This window comes from Rhincodon typus, chromosome 2 (assembly GCF_021869965.1).
Source record: "Rhincodon typus isolate 14 chromosome 2, sRhiTyp1.1, whole genome shotgun sequence".
Taxonomy (NCBI): Eukaryota; Metazoa; Chordata; class Chondrichthyes; order Orectolobiformes; family Rhincodontidae; genus Rhincodon; species Rhincodon typus.
In genome coordinates, this window is record NC_063333.1 from 136,920,235 (window position 1) to 136,938,798 (window position 18,564).

The 18,564-nt window shown below is 39.7% G+C and overlaps 1 protein-coding gene across 1 annotated transcript; it reads left to right on the forward strand.

Annotated features, from left to right (window-relative positions):
• The first annotated feature begins 5,011 nt into the window (after positions 1-5,011).
• LOC109921471 (MARVEL domain-containing protein 3-like) lies at positions 5,012-7,249 on the forward strand. Its single transcript, XM_020521506.2, has 2 exons — positions 5,012-5,039; positions 5,503-7,249. The coding sequence occupies exons 1-2, from the start codon at positions 5,012-5,014 to the stop codon at positions 6,192-6,194; spliced, it is 720 nt and encodes a 239-aa protein (XP_020377095.1). The 3' UTR covers positions 6,195-7,249.
• Positions 7,250-18,564: the final 11,315 nt, after the last annotated feature.

Sequence of the window (18,564 nt, forward strand, 5' to 3'; positions counted from 1 at the left end):
GGGGCCTTTTTCAGAAGGGTAGTATGGACTTGATAGGCCGAATGGCCTGCTCCTACACAGTAGGGATTCTATGTATTCTTTGTAAAACAATATAATTAAATCATTACATCGTCAACAATGTAGCAGTTCAGCATCTAAACTGAGTTTAATGATTTCAAAAAAAGCCTCCATTTCTTACCCAGAAGTCAGATTTGCATAGGTTTTAGATTTTATTGGTTATTTGAGGGTAAGTTATTTGGTTGTACGGATGAGGAATGTCAGATAACTTTTTTTTTCTCAGTTACATTCTGTTTTCAACCATTTAGTCCTTGTTTGTCCTGTTTTACTGAGTTAGTGTAAGATGGATTGAATCCAACGAAATGAAACTGCTTCATTTTTTTAAACCAAAAACTCCCAAGTTAATCATTAAAACCAAAAATGGGGAAAGGTTTATGTTATACATTATTGACGGGGTAAGTCTGTGAAAGACTGTCTGTCTAGTGTATCAGTGGGCACCATCTGCTCCAGGTACGCCAAGACATAGCCAGCAAAGAGAGACTGGCACCTCTGTGACCACCACTTCACCCAACAGAGCCGATAACGTGCTGCATGAGCCTGTTAATGGCTGCTGTGGCTAGGCCAGGAGCAGACCTCCAGCACTTAAGTTGCTGAAAGAGAGACTGCACCTTCTCGCACTCCACATCCAGTTGGGGAAAAAAATGTCCCCAGCCACAAAATCTGGAGGCTGTAGTGATTGAAACATTGGCAGCCAGGTGGATCACATAGAGTATGAGTTCCCTGATTGGACCAGGTTAACAGCCCCAATCAGGGAGTCCTGGCTGACAGAGATTCTGCTCACTCCAGGAGGCAGCTCTGAACTAGCTGGGTCAGTGTCATGCACACGTGAATACAGGGTGATTTGGTGACAGGAAACTGGCCTTGATGGAGTTATTTCAGAGGCAAGTGCCACATTGCTGAATTTATAATTAGGCGTCACTCCTGTAGCATCTAGGTGCAAAGAAATCACTGCTACAACATCTTCACTATTTGAATAGATAAGAATGTGAGTGTCTTTATGATTCATTTATTATAAATTCATCATAGATGTAAGTGGTGTGTTTACTGCAAATGTAGCTCCAAATGTTTTCTGAAGTCAAACTAGTGTGCTGTAATATTGTGAATTATATTAGTTATATTAGATTACAGTCTAGATGTGAAAGATTTTTGTGTATGTACATTATACCTTAGTATATTCTTAAATACTGGTTACATTTTAAAGTTTTACAGTTTTTTTATATGGTGATAGTGAAGGTTACATGTCAAGTTTTTCTCTTTGCCTCATATTTCTGTATATGAAAATGCTCAACTTTTAATTCTTTAGCTTTTTCCTCCTAACTTCAAACATTTTGGTGAATTATTTTTACTAAAACTCGAAAGAGTTGCAAACCGGACAGTGCATAATGCTATGAATTGAAATTTTACAAAATGGTTATTTTATGAAATGAATGTAGCTACTGTTTTCAGCTGACATAGCTAATGTATTTACGTAAAATAGGTTAGGAAAATGTATGAAACAAAACACGTTTTGCTTCAGGTACAATGTTTTTCAACAATCTATTGAGTGTGACAATGGGGCTTGTATGTTTTAAGGCTCATAGATTAAACCAGAACAAAAATAGCAATTGAATATTTCTAACTGATATTTGTATTTAAATTTCATGCTGTAATTCATTCAAAAAAATAAATTGTATGATTTCCTTTTTACAAGTGTTATTACACTTACTTTATATATTTTTTAACATACATTGTTAACCTCCTTTTAAAAATTTAGAGATCTTGTAATAGGCGGGCAAGGGAATGAATGTAATTGTCTGCACACCAAGTATTGAAGCCTCCAAATTTGTTATTGCCAAAAAAAAAACTCTGTTCAAAGAGATTGAATTCTACACTTCTAAAAATGGAATAGAGTTTTTTTTTAATCAATAACCCAAAACAGAAAAGAAATAAATTGGTTTGTTGCCCATTAATTTAAATGTAGCATTTGACGCAAAGGCACAAGACTAAAAGAGTGTGTGCGTGTTCCAGTTTACCCTGGAAGTCTACATTACTGAAATAATATGCACAAGTATGTTGCAGTCTGGAGATATGGAAAGGAATAGGAGAGGCTCCAATATTTTTTCAATCACGTGGCTGGCCAGGAATCTCTCTCTCATGCACCACCTGCCATTGCTGTGTGCTGAAAAGATTTATAACTCGATACTCAATCTCTTTGACCATGTTATGACACACACCTTCCTTAGCCATCAAGTCCCGAGGTGAGATTTGAACCTTGAGTTTCTGGCTCTGAGGCTAGGACACTACCCACTTTGCCACAAAACCACCCAAACATTTGATTTGTTTTGACCCAGAAGTGTTATCACACAGAACTGAGCGCCTTTCCACCACCAACATTTAAACTAGTGACCACCACCAGTATAAACAGCCATGTATCCAGTTGAATATTAACAAGCAGAGCCCATTATGGGCAAATCAAACCATCAAGGGTGGGTGTTAGAGAGAGAAGGAAGGGACTAAACCAAAATGATGTTGGAGGGGGAAGTTAAAGCACTGTATTCCCCCCAACCCACCTCTCGCTCTCTCTCGCTCTCTCTCGCTCTCTCTCGCTCTCTCGCGCTCTCTCTCTCTCTCTCTCTCTCTCTCTCCCCTTCCCCCAAGGCATTGATGGACACTGCGTTTTCCTTCTCCAAGGACACTTGGTCACCAACATAACCATAGAAGAGGGGCAGACAGTCAGCAGTGATGGCCCTCTCTACAGCCCTCTGCCTGGACCTCTTGATACCCAACCTAGCCAGGCCCAAGAGAAGGTCCTCTGGTCTGCCCACCCAAAAGTGTAATACTGGGAAATAATTAACAGACTGTACCAGATGATGGAAAACAGTGTGCAGCCTGCATTACAAATCTTCAGATCTGGGTCAGTGGGCAAGAGAAGCTGGAAATACTCAGCAGGGCAGGTCACAATCAAGGAAAGACAGAATTCAACATTTCAGGATGATCTCTAGCATCAAAATGCTAGTGAGTGTTAGTGTCCTCCCTATGTCTTTTCACTTTTAGTGTTGTGTTTTGCTTTCACACTGCCCTTGCATTAGGGCTAGTGGCAACAATTTAATATCGTGAATTGTTATGGTCACCAGGTTTTCAGATTAATAATGGTAAGTAAACCAGCCTTTTTACACAATTAACAGAAAAATTGACAAACTTTGACACAATAGCTATCATCAACAAATAACTTTATTAAACTAAATGTGTGAATCAATTTAACCACTGGCTTGAAGGATCTGTCAAACCATGGAAATAAATGCTAATCATATTATCAACTAACTTTTAATGCACAATTAATTAGTCAACCCGTTTGGAGAATTTGATGGCAAATATTAACAAACTCTCTAAGCCTCATAGCTATACAATCATTTAAAGGACAGTGGCTTCAAAAGTGGACGTATTTTAATTTTATTTGCCATCATCAAAACTGTTTGCATTTCTTAAGGTGTATTAATGAACTATGTTCAGTATTGATGACTTTGTTTTGGAAGTACCACCATTATGTTAAAAATGTCACCAGGCTCCCAGTAGACACTTATTCACCATCCGAAAAGATTATTGCTTCACTAAACATGACCTGTCAGAAGTAGAAATGATTAATTACTCTCTCTTTCCCCACCCCCTCCACTTTAAATTACAATAAAATTTCCTGCTTCACTTTTCTTTGTCTCTCGTTCATACTTTTTGAGCTCATCATTTCTGCACTGGAGATTTGATGACTGATACCCGCTGTCAGTAAAATGTATGGTTGACTCGAGACTATTTATACAAGATGTTATGACCTTCCTGACATGTGAAGAATTTCTTTGTTCTTTGTCACTATTTAAATGTGGAACATCAGTTATTTTAGTCATAGAGTCATACAGCATGGAAACAGGCCCTTTGGCCTAAGCCATCCATGCCAACCAGGTTTCCTAAACTAGTCCCATTTAGAGTAATTGAGATGTACAGCAAGGAAACGGACCCTTAGGTCCAACTCGTCCGTGCCCACCAGTTATCCTAAATTAATCTAGTCCCATTTCACAGAATCCCTACAGTGTGAAAACAGGCCCTTCAGCCCAACAAGTTCACACCAAACCTCACAGCATCCCACCCAGACCCATTCTCCTGTAACTGACCTAATTTACACATCCCTGAACACAACGGGCAATTTAGCATGGACAATTTACCAACCTGCACATCTTTGGACTGTGGGAGGAAACTGGAGCACCTGAAGGAAACCCACGCAGACATGGGGAGAATGTGCAAACTCCACACAGACAGTTGCCTGAGGGTGGAATTGAACCCAAGTTGCTGGCACTGTGAGGCAGCAGTGCTAACCACTGTGCCACCCAGCATTTGGCCCATATTCCTTTAAACCCTTCCTATTCCCAACCTTCTAACCAACCAGATGCCTTTTAAATGTTGTAATTATACCAGCCTCAACCACTTCCTCTACAGCTCATTTCATACACGCACCACCCTCTGCGTGAAAAAGTTGCTCCTTAGGTCCCTTTTAAATCTTTTCCATCTCACCTAAAATACATACCCTGTAGTTTTGAACTCTGCTACCCTGGCAAAAAGACCTTGACTTTTCACCCTATCCATGCCCATCATGATTTTATAAATTTCAATAAGGTCACCTCTTGGCCTCTGATGCCCCAGGGAAAATAGCCCCAGTCTGTTCAGCCTCTGCCTATAGCTCAATCTTCCAACCCTGGCAACATCCTTTATAAATCTTTTTTTTGAACCCTTTCAAGTTTAACAACATCTTACCTATAGCAAGGAAGCCAGAATTGAATGCAGTATTCCAAAAGTGGCCTAACCAATGTCCTGCACAGCCATAACATGACATTTCAACTCCTATACTCAATGCACTGACCAATAAAGGTGAGTATACCAAACGTCCATCTTCACAAACTCTGTCTACCTGCAACTCTGCTTTCAAAGAACTATGAACCTGCACTTCAAGGCCTCTTTTTGTGAGGCAACGCTCCCCAGAACCTTACAATTAAGTGTAAAACTCCTGCCCTGATTTGCCTGCCCTTTGGAAGAAACTTGCCATTACATTGCTGCTGACTCTGAATCCATAAACACAGTATGATTCATTGGTCATCCCCGTTTTTCTCCCAGTGAGGCTGTAATCTGATTGAACTGAGATATTTGCAAGCAAGGTTACTCTTCTCCTCATCAGTGGGTTTTGGATTCAGACGCTGACCTCACAGGAGCACAAGACTTAGTGCCAGTCCTCATCTCAACCCAAACTATGTTATAATTTCAAAGTTAAAGCAGCCTTGGTTCAACATATAGTTTCTTCTCCTCTCCCACCCCAGTAATTCACTCCACAGCCAGTGGAGTGTGAGGAAAATATTTAGCCACAAATAAATGCAAAATCTTTGTGTGATTGCATGGTTTTAAAATGTGTTTTTTCTTCTCTCTTTGCAGGGATCTTGCAGTTTAGTGAGGTTGTAACCAATATCTTGGTCCTGATTTGTGTGGCAGCCGCGCAAGCAGCAATATCTGGCTACACGTCCATGGGAGGACTTGGGGCAGGTGCTTTTAGCATCGATTCAGCATACAGCCCTTTTCAAGGCACTGAGTTGGAGCAAGTCCGGGATCTTGACCTGCAGTACAGCCAACAGAGAACCCCTGGAGTATACGGAGGGGTAGCTGTTAGTATTGTTGTGGGTGCTCTCACCCTTCTCTTTTTGGTGGGTGGTGCTAAACCTCTTCACCGCCTGTCCTCAAAATTTCTCATGGCTGAATTTGTGTTTAATATTCTTGCCTGCATTGGCTATATAGTGGGGGTTGGACTTTACCTGCATCTTATGATTTTGGTAAATAGCACAGAAGTGTGTAGATTAAGAAACCGCTTATATGCCCGTCACGGTTACACCTTTATGAATTGCGATATACAGGGTGGAGATGCCGCTGTTGCTCTATTTGGCTTAATTTCTTCTTGCCTTTATTGCGCAAGTGCAGTAATGAGTTTTCTGACACTGAAGTCACTGAAGAAAATTACCAGAGATATGTATGTGAACAATGCAGTCCGACATGACTTTGAGGAATTTGAACACTCTAAACATACAAACCGTCAGATGGATAAGGCTGACCAACAGCTCACGACTCTTGTTTAAGATAGCTAAGCGAACTAAATTTTGTTTTTCTTCAAACTTTAGCTAGTGAGTAGTTGAGCCATGTAGACAGGAAGGCTCCATATTCAATCACTGATCTGCACTGTGTTAGCTGATACCAGCTGGTGTAGTGAATTGGTCTCCATTCCCAGGGATAGAAAAGAGGAAAATTAGTTCAGAGTTTCCAATTTTGATGACTATCCAGTAGCATCTGTGGGAAAGGTGCGTCTAGCAATGTTAAACAGCAACACAACCAGGATTGTTTCTGATGATCCCTGGGTTCAGATGACTGCTAACAAAGTCAAAACTCTCATGTGAATAATGGCCTTGGCTGACATATTGGAAAATATGAAATGACCTACATACGAGGTGTAACAACAGCAAAATATTTTGTTCCACAAAATGTTGAAAAAATGTTTTTTTTAAATTAAATTGTACAACTCTGAAGGTTTATAATCTGAATATGTATGTATATTTTATAAAAATAAATTCTGATATTTAGATCATTTGGAAATGACTGCAAACACATGTTTAATACCTAATGAAGTGAATTGGAAGATGATACATTTTCCAGCATATTGCAAACGTTACATGGTGTAGATATCTCACAAATTTGTAAAATCAAAACTGAATGTGGTTTTTCAAGTCACATGATTAAATTGTAGATGCCTGCTGACAGTTTTTAGCTGATGGCAATGGAAACATATCAGTGTTTCAGTGCACTGTGATTTTGAGCTGGTGTTAAACAAATCAAGTTTCACTCTATTTGTTCAATGTGCTCTCTTACTGTGTTAAGCAAGTTTTTAAAATTATCCAAAAAGTTCATTAATCCAATGCTTTAGTAAATTTCCCATAAGCATGGTGTGTGCTTGCCTATAGAAGGAGGAACCTTCCTGTTGTCTGATAAGTCCAGTTCACGAATTGAGATATCTGGAAAGTGCCTTGTGAAGAGTCTTGGCTATAAATAAAATGGGGCCTAATGTTGTATACAGTAAAATATTTGGTTTTCTATATTATCTTATGGTTTAAAATATCCATTTCTTAAGTCTGTCTTTGAAAATAATACTGTTTAAATAAACTGACTTTCTGAAGTAACCCTTTTCATGTGTATTTTTGGCAACTGAGTGTATGAAAATGAGAATTTGATGAAAGTATTGGTTCCCTATTCATAGATCCCTATTCATAGAGAGGTTCAATGTAAACCATTCCATACAGTCATGGTCCCTTTCAAAACAAAAAGTTTATCGCCTGAGTTGCCACTTTGGCCATGTGGCCTTCCAAACTATTCCAACTGTAAAGCAATTCTAACCACACAGAGAGCTTTATACTGTCATTGACAATATATTCTGATTAGGTCCGTGACACGTTGTTTAAAAATTTCAAAAGACTTCCACTGCCGAACATAGAAACTAGGGGCAGGAGTAGACCATTCAGCCCTTCAATCCTGCTCCACCATTCAATATGATCATGGCTGATCATCTGTCTCAATGCCATATTCCCAGTTTCTCCTCATATTCCTTGATGCCTTTTAAAATCTAAGAATTTATCTTTCTCTTTCTTGAATATATTCAGCAACTTGGCCTCCACAGCCTCGTATGGTAGAGAATTCCACAGGTTCACTAAGCTTTGAGTGACAATCTTTTCGCTTATCTGAGTCCAAAATGGTCTGCCCTATATCCTGAGACTGCATCCCCTGGTTCTAGGTTCTCCAACCAGGGAAAACATCCTCCCGGCCCCCGTCCATCTTTATTAGAATTTTGTTTCAGTCAGATCCCCTTTTATCCTTCAAAACTTAAGCGAATACAGATCCAGTCAAACCAAACTGCTCATTGGACAGTCCTGCCATCCCCAGTATCTGCCAAGTGATCCTTTGCTGCTTCTATGGCAAGTATATCCTTTTTAGGGAGACCAAAACTGCACAGACTACTTCAGATGTGGTCTCACATCTGTTTGCAGTAAGACATTCCTACTTCTGAACTTAAAAATTTTTGCAATAAAGGCCAAGATAACATTTGCTTTCCCCGTTGTTGCAGCTGCCTGACTACTTTTAATGATTGGTATTGAAGGACACCCAGTTCCCCTTGTACACATTTCCCAATGTATTGCCATTTAAATAATACTCTTCTTTTCAGTTTATCACACCTAAGTGACTAATTGTATGTTTAGTATGTATGTATCTGCCATATTTTTGCTTACTCGCCCAACTCGTCTAAATCACCTTAAAATCTCCTTGCATCCTCCTCACAATCCCATTCAATTTTGAGTCATCAGCAAACTTGGCAATGTTGTCTTTGGTCCCCTCATCCAGGTCATTTATATATATTGTGAATAGCTAGGACCCAAACACTGAACCTTGCACTGCCTGCCACTCAGAAAAAGACACATTTATTCCCACTCTCTGTTTCTTATCCATCAACCAATCCATGCCAATATATTAATCTTTATCTCATATGCTTTGATTTTGCCACAAACCTCTTATGAAGAACTTTAACAAAAGGTTTTGTTTTTGAAAATCCAAATGCACACATCCAATAGTTATCCCTTATTTATTCTACTACTTACATATGTTTTTTTAAAAACCGTATTCAAGACTTCACCTATGACCAGTTCAGTCCTAAAGGGAGCCACTGCTTAGCAATCACATGACTTTGCATCACTCCCAATAATGATGCAAACTATCTTATTTACATTCTCATTAAGCCTTTACACTACAAGCTGCAGCTAGCTGTATTAATTTTGAGATTAAAAATAGTTTTCTGCGCTTTATTCATTCTGTTAAGGATAAATTTAAGACTTGAACAGGAAAAAAAACTAAGACTTGCACCATTCAACAGATACCACATTTCATAGATGCCACAGTTTGTCTGTTTGTGTATTCCTGAGGCTAACCCAGTGCCCAGGGAGAGACCAGTGAAGCAGGGGCTGACTAGACCTATCTTGAAGTGGCCTTTTGTATTGAAAATATTGTGGGGTAAAACTGTAAATCTGTACCATCTAATTAGAGCCACATCGGGGCAGCAAGGCACTAGGGTACAGGTTCAAGCATTTTAGAATGAATGTCAGTGTTTCATTCTAAGGGGAGTGGGTCTCCCGAAGGAAAGGAAGCAAAGTCAGGTGTGTTCCTTTAAGCAGCAGGTAACTAGATCCTGTGTTGGAAGTATAATAGAAGACTCAGATTGAAAGGTCAGATTGCCTTATCGAGCGAACATGTGAATGACTGAAACAGAAATTCCTGGAGAAACTCAGCGTGTCTGGCTGCAGAGAAAGCAGAGTTAACTGAATTATTTGGTGGAGGAGCGACATTGTGGGACTTCAGCAACGTCTAGTCAATTTCCAAAGACAGGCAAAGCTTATGCACCAAGCAAGAGTTAACAGTGTAAGTGTAACCTATTTAAACTGGGATAAAACTAGATCTGAAACAAAAACAGAATTCTGCAGATGATTGCACAAGTGGGCTGCATACAGCAGGTCTATCATCTCACTTCAGAGAGTTCAGCTCTGGCCTGAAGAAGGGGGCGGAGTCGTGCTGTTCCTCTCACCACCCCCTTGGATCTGGTTGATGAGACAACGATGTTGAGTGAGCAAGAGGCGTGGAGCCAAAATCAGGAGGGGTTGGAGCTAGAAGAAGGGGAGATTGCAACCCTTACTGGAGGGTAAGAAATCTTGTGAAAAGGAGGAGGAAAGGGATAAGATCCTAGTGTGTCCAAGAAACTGAGGGGAGAAGAGCCCAATCTTCAGTCCTAAGTGCAACTTGGAAGTTATGTCTCATGTTGGGGATCAGTGAGGTGCTCAGAATTGGAGAGAAAAAAATAGTTGTAGGTTTAGGGAGATGGGAGCTAATTTTGAGCTGATGGCACTTTTCAGGAAAAAAAAATGATGATAAGAATCCGATGAGAGTTTGGATCCAATTGAATTGGCTGCAGTTAATGCTCTCCGAAAGGGAAGCTGGTTGGATGGGAAATTTGTGTCTTTCTTTGAGTAGATTTACTAGAATTCTCATCGTTAACAACGTTGTTTGTGTCCCCACCAATGGAAACGAGGGATTTCTGGTCAACGTTCTTGTAGTTTCTGAACAGAAAGGGAGATAACCGGGACAAAACAGAAAAAAAATTCGTGGCCAGAAGCTGCAAGAGGTAATGCACAGGTTCACCACGTTGCGCATCTATCTTCAAACATAAAGGGAATCCGGGAATCGGTTGTGTCTTTCCCTCACAACGGAAAAGTTAGCTGGGTCTAGGAATTACTTGGCTGGATGGTGTGCAGAGAGAAGAAATATTTCATCGAGAAGAAATTGGGCAGCACAGCAAGTACAAAGTAAGAAAGTTTGACCATTGAAGCTTGAGTTAGTGTAATGGCAAAAAGGGAGCCAGAAAACAAAAACAAGTCGTTTAAATAGGTTTTTATCATTCATTCATGGGATGAGGGTGTCACTGGCTAGGCCAGCCTTTATTGCTCGTCCCTAATTGCCCAGAGGCAGTTAGGAGTCTACCACATTGCTTTTGGTCTGGAGTTGCATGTAGATGAGACCAGGTAAGGATGGCAGTTTCCTTCTCGAAAGGGCATTAGTGAACCAGATGGGTTTTTTCCCCCGACAATGGCAACTGATTTATGTTCATCATTAAACTCTTAATCATAGAATCACTACATTGCAGAAAGAGGCCTTTCGGGTCTGCACGGACCCTCCCATCCTGTCTCCATAACCCCACATTTCCCATTGTTAACCCACCTAACCTGCACACAGTGGGAAATTTAGCATGGCCAATCCACCTAACCTGCACACATTTGGACTGTGGGAGGAAACCAGAGCACCTGGAGGAAATCCATGCAGACATGGGGAGAACATGCAAACCCCACACCAGACAGTCACCTGAGGGTGGAATCAAACCCAGGTCTTTGGTGTTGCAAGGCAGCAGTGCTGACCACTGAGCCACTGGGCCACTCCATTCTGAGCAGCCATTCCAGATTTACATTAATAGTGAAGGATGTTCCTTCTATTTGGATTCGCACTCAAAGTTGATAATGAAAAAAAATACATAGACAAGCTGGGAATTCAGTTGGATAAGTTGTTCTGTGTCATGTCCTGTCCCTGCCAAAGGGGAGTCACAATAAATTTTTGCATTTAAATAAAGGCAAAATAGTGTGAATGCTGGAGAAACTGACCAGGACTGGGAGCATCTGTGGAAAGAGAAAAGCAGATCTAACATTTCAAGCTGGTATGACTCTTCAGAACCTTCAGACTTCTCAGATTTTTGCATTTGTTTTGCAGAGCAAACCAACCTTGATAAAGCCTACGGCAAGTGTTCATAGAAAATGCATCATATTAAACCATTGTGCTAATGAAAACGCTTCAACTAAAACTGTCTATTCCAATCTTACTTTCCCTGTCTTAGGAGGAGAGAGAAACAGGGTTAATGTTTCACGTCTGATATGAAGTTTCTTCAGAATTGTAGTTTGGGGACTTGGGGTCTGGGATATTGAAACAAGAGACAACATAAAATTAGGTTTGGACTTAGCAAGAGATAAAACACTACACTTGTACTAAAGAACAAATGATGGCACCAGAAATTTCTGAGGCTTTCCTGCAAGTGGAAGAGGTGTCCCTCATGAACATGCAAGAGTTTCCAAAAGCCAGGTTGATTGAATTAACAAGTAAACTGGAAGTAACATTACCTGCCAGGGCTGGGAGGACAGAAATGATTGAGCTACTTGCACAGAGCTTGGGTTTAATGGAAGTGTAAGAGGGAACTTAACTTCTGAAGGAAAAGCATTAAGATCTATCTCTCTTTCCCTCCTGCTGTCCAGCTCTTGCTCACTGTTCTTACTCACCTCTTTCCTTAAATTGCTTTTGTCATACCCCTGCTGAAGGAAGGAAAGCCTTTCAGGTACTCCAAGAGTAAATTCTCAACCAGTAACTGAAAGACTGAACTTTGGTACGGGCAAAGTTGTGTTGTCAGCAAAGAATTGAAGAAGTGTTGGTGCTGAATTCTAGCTTGTTACTATCAAGCTGTGTTATCCCTGTGTTTATTTTCACCCTCCAAAACATGCCTGAATGTGTGTTTGTCTATGTGCAGTTAATAAGGGGGTAGAGGCATAGAGTTTTAAGTTAGTAATTCATATTTTTTCATCATCTGTTAAAGACAGTCTGTTCAATATAAATAGTTTTCTTCTGATAAAGTATACAAACATGGTGGCATATATTATTTTGAGCTGAGTTTATTAGTCAGATAAGTTGGACAGTTAAACAAAATCTTTTCATATTTGCGACAACTCCAGGAGTAACTGGGCTTGATTTCCAGCTACAATCACTCCCTTTGCCTTTTGTCCTGTGACACATGTGACCTCTTATCTCCCTCACCCTCCTAAACTTTTCAACCCTTCCTTTCTCTTCCACTTGCTCTTCCCTGCCGTTTTGTTACAGTACCAAATCCATCACTTTTCCACCCCTCTCTTTAGTTCCAAAGTATCATACTGGGATTGAAACATTAACTCTGTTTCTCTCTCCACAGATGCTGCCAGGCCTGCCCAGTTTCTTCAGCATTTTCTGTTGTTCTTATTTCAGATTTCCAGTGTCTACAATGTTTGTGCCGTTATTAATATTCTCAAAACCCATTTTATGTAGGCTTTGGCGTCATAGAGCAATTGAAGTTTCATGCTATCGATCTACCTTTAAATCTAGTGCCCAGAAGTAAAAGAATATTGCACAATCCACTCTATATCCCAATTTCTGTCTGCAATTTACACTAATTTGATTTGTGTGTGATCACATTGAACTCTAAGTGGTTGGATAGAATCCCTACAGTGTGGAAACAGGCCCTTTGGCGCAACAAGTCCACACCGACCCTTGGAGCATCCCACCCAGACCCATCCCCCTATAACCCACACCCCTAAACACTACGGGCAATTTAGCATGGCCAATCCACCTAGCCTGCACATCTTTGGACTGTGGGAGGAAACTGGAGCACCCGGGGTAACCAATTTCTATCACACGTACCATGTTACATGCGAGCTGTCAGGTAATGAAGTTCTCTTCTGAATAGGGCTAATTAACTCCAAATAGCTGTCTAACATATGATAAGAAATGTAATTGTTTCTAATTTATTTTGTTGCAGTCCATCTAATTCTACTCAAGATTTCCAAAAGGCACAAGGTGAAATGGAGGCAGAATTGAATAGCACAAAACCTGGGCATGCAGTTATAAGTCACGCTTCTGTTGAGACAACTGTTACTGTAAAACCCACACCGAGTCACAAAACTGAAGTGATGAATCTCCAAAAGAAAGAGGAACATCAAAAGAAGGGCAGGGAGTTGAGCATTGCCAGAAAACCCACATCCTCTATCACAAGTTCTAACAAGGCCATAAAGAGCTCTGACGGGGTGAAGAGCCATACATCAGTCAGCCAAAGCCCTGCAGGATCCTGTCAAATGGAATTGCAGCCTTCAACCTTAGGAAAATCTCTTCAGCCAATGGGAAGTTTATCTTCTATTACGGTACCCATGCGTTTGGATGCTCTTGCCTATTTGTTAAATCAAGCTGTTATGAACTCATATCATGTAATACCTCCAGTGCCAAGTTTTGCCAACCAATGTAGTTTGGCTTCATGTAGAGACACAATCCCTCTGACCTACTGCCCTTGTCATAGGGGAACTCCTAATGTAGTTGACTGTCCTTCGGTACCTACATATTTGACCCAGCAACATAACTCTGCCAGTACAATTTATCCCAATCAAGGATGTGCCAATCTAGGTTACCAGCCTGGTCCAGTCAACTCAGTGCCAAGTCAGAATTACAGCAATGTTGGTCAGCATCTTCCCTATAGAGAAATGGATGTTCACTCGAACAGAAGATGGGAACAAATTAATTCTTCACTGTCTTCAACGAGCATGAAAAAATGGGATAATACTTCCAAAGCAGTGCAAAATTTTGATGAAGCTTCTTATACTGAAAGATGTAATAGTGGTTTTAATCAGGCAAGAAGATCTTTCAAAGGAAACTATTTTGGAAGCACTTCACTTCCAGGAACCTCAGGGGATTGGAAAAGTGGTCAGAATCATAATCGTGAATGGCAAGACAGGGGTTTTGGTAGGTCTGCAAGAAAATGTAATGATGATTCAAGCAGCAGTTACATGGGAGGAGATGCAGGTGATCAGTATAAAAGAGAAAGCCGGGAGAGATCATTTGGGTCAGACTTCAGAGCCAGGAAGAGAAATGAAAATGATAACTCTTGGTCATCTAGTCTGAATTCATATTCAGCTCCCAAACAGATGCGCATGTCAGAGAATGCTGAGGGCAGCTGGAAGCATAGAAGAGGACAAACTGGCTGGGCACAGGAGGAACACAAACGTTTTGGAGACAATTGTAGGTCCAAAAAAATTGACACTACAGATAACGAGAAGGCATTAATATTTTCTGGAAAAAGAAGTTCATCTGTAGAAGATTGGGATGCAGAATATGATACAGAAGAATCAAAATCAGGTGACCTTAAAGAAACATCAGCCATACCGCAGCATGCTAAAAACAAGAAAGCAGTAACAGATAAAGATTGCGAGACTGAATATCTTGAAAAGAGGCATTTGAAGCAAGAGGGCTCATTGCAGCTTCAACAGACAGAAGAGGATATTATAGATGTGGGAAGAGAGGACTCTGAAGCTGGCAAGACATGCCATTCCTTACTGAGCCCTGTTACTTGTGCCCAGAGCAGTACATCATCTGATGTAGGAAACATATTTAAGATTATGGAGGAAGATGCTGCATGTGACACCACAGTAGATGTGGCTGTACACGCTACCTCTTGAGGAGTTGATTTACATGTCTGTGATCATGCTGATCAATAAAAACCCATAGCAGAAACAGTTGAAGCAAACAACATAGACTGACTGCAGAAACTTTTGAGAAGTCAGTAATTGATACATTGAAGGTTGCAAAGGAACTTGAGTATAACAAAGGACATGATGAAGACAGTGCAGTAATGCAGAATGTTGTTGATCCTATAACTTTGAACATGCCCTTCGAGAAATATGAATCTGTTTCTTGAGATGGTGTAACTTAATGGTGGAGCCAAAAGTACATGAAAATATGGTTAAAACCTTTAGTGTGGGGAAGAATAAAAATCTGACAGAGTTAAGGATTGATAACTTGAGAATTTCTTGAAGATTTAAATAAGAAAAATCTGGAATAAAAATGCTCTGGAGAATTTTTTTTGTTTTATTTAATTTGTGAAATCTTAAGTGTTGGCATCCGTCTTGCTTTTAACAACATTTGCTTTTAAGAAATGGGGAAACATCTTTAGTGTATGATAAGAAGAATATTATAAAATAATGAAACAGAGGCTGGGAATTTTCTTCTGGCTGGTCACGCTGCACAGCATAACATTGGCAGAAATGTAGCAAAAATCCCATTCCTGTATGAATGCATGTTCTACTCCACTGTTGACAAAGTTAAGGCACAGGAATGCAAATACGTTCTGAGCCAAAGCATGAGATAATGTCTGATCTTTGAGTTGACTGTAAGTCGGAATTGTCAAATTTGCATTATCTTCCAGTAACACAAGATATTTATTCTACTCAAGACACTGTAAATTTGATAGGAACAGAACTACAGTATTACATTGCTATCCATCCTGCTCTAGATGTTGTACACAGATACATCTTTGCATTAGACCCTTCCAACTATTATTTTTGACTAAACTAGTAGTGTTTATTTTATATGCAGTACGCTATTCAAAAAAGGATCATATTTTGATTATATAAGTCTACTTTTTACACAGCAATACTTTGGTTAGAAGAATATAATTTGTTAAATTTGTAAAATTTTGATTGCCATTTGATAGAGCAGCTGCTTCAATAGTCACAATTAACACATCTTTGCATGTTTACTGATCTTTATTTTGTGGAATGTTTCCATTCAAATGATAAATAATGATGGCATAATCATGGGGACACGCTTACAAACAAAAAATATAATGCATAAAATTGTAAGCAAACTGGACCAGCTTGTTTATTTTAAAATATAATCGATATTCACTATTTTGAACAATAACTGAAAGGACAGCAACAGTATGTGTGATATGTTTTAGAAGAGCTGACACTTACACCTATTTAAGCAGTCCAAAATGTAAGTGAGAAGGCAATTATTTGTACTTTTTATATGTCTAATTTCCCACAATATTTTGAGATTCAATAATTTTACTTATACTAAAGTAGCTGTGCAGTCAATTTTAGAAAAATAAACCTGAACAGGTATTACAGAACTGAGGTTGATGCTAAATGTATAGATTACAGAACGTTTTGGACAGATGACAATTTTGGAACTTGAAAACCTACGTTGACCTACTTGAGAGTGATTGCAAACTAATTTTCCTTTTACATATCTGTGTACATTCATAGGGCAAAAGCCTTATAAATGGAGGGGAAACCATACCCACTTCCATCAAATGTAAGTGTCTGAATGAGCTAGCTGAGTGTACAAAGCTTTTCGTTTGCCTTTTGTGCGTGCAGGAAGCAGCAAACAACATGCTTTACTCAAATCCAACAGGACTAAGTGAGAAGTAGATTCTTTTACATCATTTGGAAAGCATTGCTTTTATATTTGTTAATGGCAACTTGAAACCAGTGCTACTTGCACTATTTTATTTTTCAACAGATTCTGTTAAAGGAAATATTAGCAGTTGAAAGTTAGCTTCTTGACATATTCTGGAGAAGGTGAAAAGTAATTATTAATGAAGCAAACATATATGCACAAGCAGCAGGCCTAAAATAAACTGGGAATAATAATCAATCTTGCAGTACCAGGTCTCTGGTTTTAAGTTACATTTTGCTAGTGCAAATCTGGAGCAAATCCCTATTGTGTTTTCAGCTGCGGATGTAATCTTTGAATTTTTTTAGAAAGAATACCAGTATGATGCAGAATTTATAAGCTCTAGTTTTAGTGGGAGCAGTTAACTGTCCTACATTTATTGGAAGATGTTGTTTCTGTTGCAAACTCCCTATGTTGCCATATTTGAATCCCACTTTGTTTTTCTGTTGTCTGAATAATTCAGAAAATTTGGATTGCTATCAGTACGTGAGAAAGCCTTTTTTGATCGTGAGGTTCTAGGCTCTTCGAAGTTTTCCTTCATTTTTTAAAGATGTAAGAATAATACTGTGATTTAAATTTAGTGAGTTTTTGGAGTTGAAAATTGACTGTAAGCATGACATTTTGAAAGGAATAAGCAAGAAGAGCAAAAGGCTACATTTAATGCAGAAAAGCAAGAATCAGACGAGAAGGCATGACAATGATGTAATGTCATGGAATAGCTTACGCAAGCCGTCACATATTGAGTTGTGTTGTTTTTGAGTCACTTTTATTTGTTTTGCTGCTACTTTTCAACTGAATTTTTCTTGTGTTAGGTGTAGAACTCTTAAAACAAGCAACAATGGTGATAATCTACTGTTTTATTGCATGTTATATCACACATCTGCTATCGAAAAAGTGTGCTGATGTAAGTTGCTCCTTCCCTCTCAAATGGTATGTGGTAGCGATTTCTTGTTCCCACAGAAGAGCCACCCACAATTTCTCAGTCTTTACAACTACATGAAGATGGAAGTTATGGGCCAAATTTTGTAGTGCATGTTGCCCAATCACCAATTCCAGTCAAGCATATTATGATTCCCACCATTGTTAATCTTGGAGAATAGACAAGACTGTTGTCTGCATTTCTACATGTACTGAGAGTGTGTTTCTTTTTAGCTCCTGACCATCAATATTGTTACTTCCCCAGTGTATTTTACAATTGTGCAAAGAATATTTCCTATTTGCATTATTTTTAACTTTAATTCAGTACTAAAGCTTCAGTAGTCTGTGAATGAACAGTAACTGACTCTGTTAGTGATATATTATGTTAAACTATTTTTGATAAGTATTGTAACCATTTGATTTTTGTCGAACAATAAATAATTTCAGTGGAAAGTGTAAAAGGTTTTGTGTAACCATTGTTTAAAGTATGCATGACACCATAAACATTAGAAAGTTACTGTACTTTGGTGTGAACAGCATTCTCAAGTCTCTTAGAAGTTATTAAGAGATCTTGCAGATGCTGCTGGGGAGATTGTGGGTAAGGGGATTGGGAGAGATTGGGGGTAAGGGGATCAGGGGAGTTTGGGGTAAGGGGATCGGGGTTGGGGTGGGAGATGGAGGGAGGAGGTGGGGAGGGGCTGGGGAGGGGGGGGGGGGGGGGATGGTGGTGTGGGGAGGGGTTGGGATGGGAGAGGATTGGAAGAAGGGACAGGGAGATTGTGGGGTTGGGTTTGGTGGAGGGAGTGGGCGAAGGGGTAAAGGGATTGGGTTGGAGAAGTGGGAGAGTATTGCAGGTGGGGGTGGGAAAGGGGATATAGGAGA

Bases quoted from the DNA above. Each gene is read 5' to 3' on its own strand.
- LOC109921471 (XM_020521506.2), top strand. From the start codon at position 5,012: ATGAACCTGCACTTCAAGGCCTCTTTTT. The intron at 5,040-5,502 runs GTGAGGCAACGC...CTCTCTTTGCAG, and splicing joins GCACTTCAAGGCCTCTTTTT to GGATCTTGCAGTTTAGTGAG.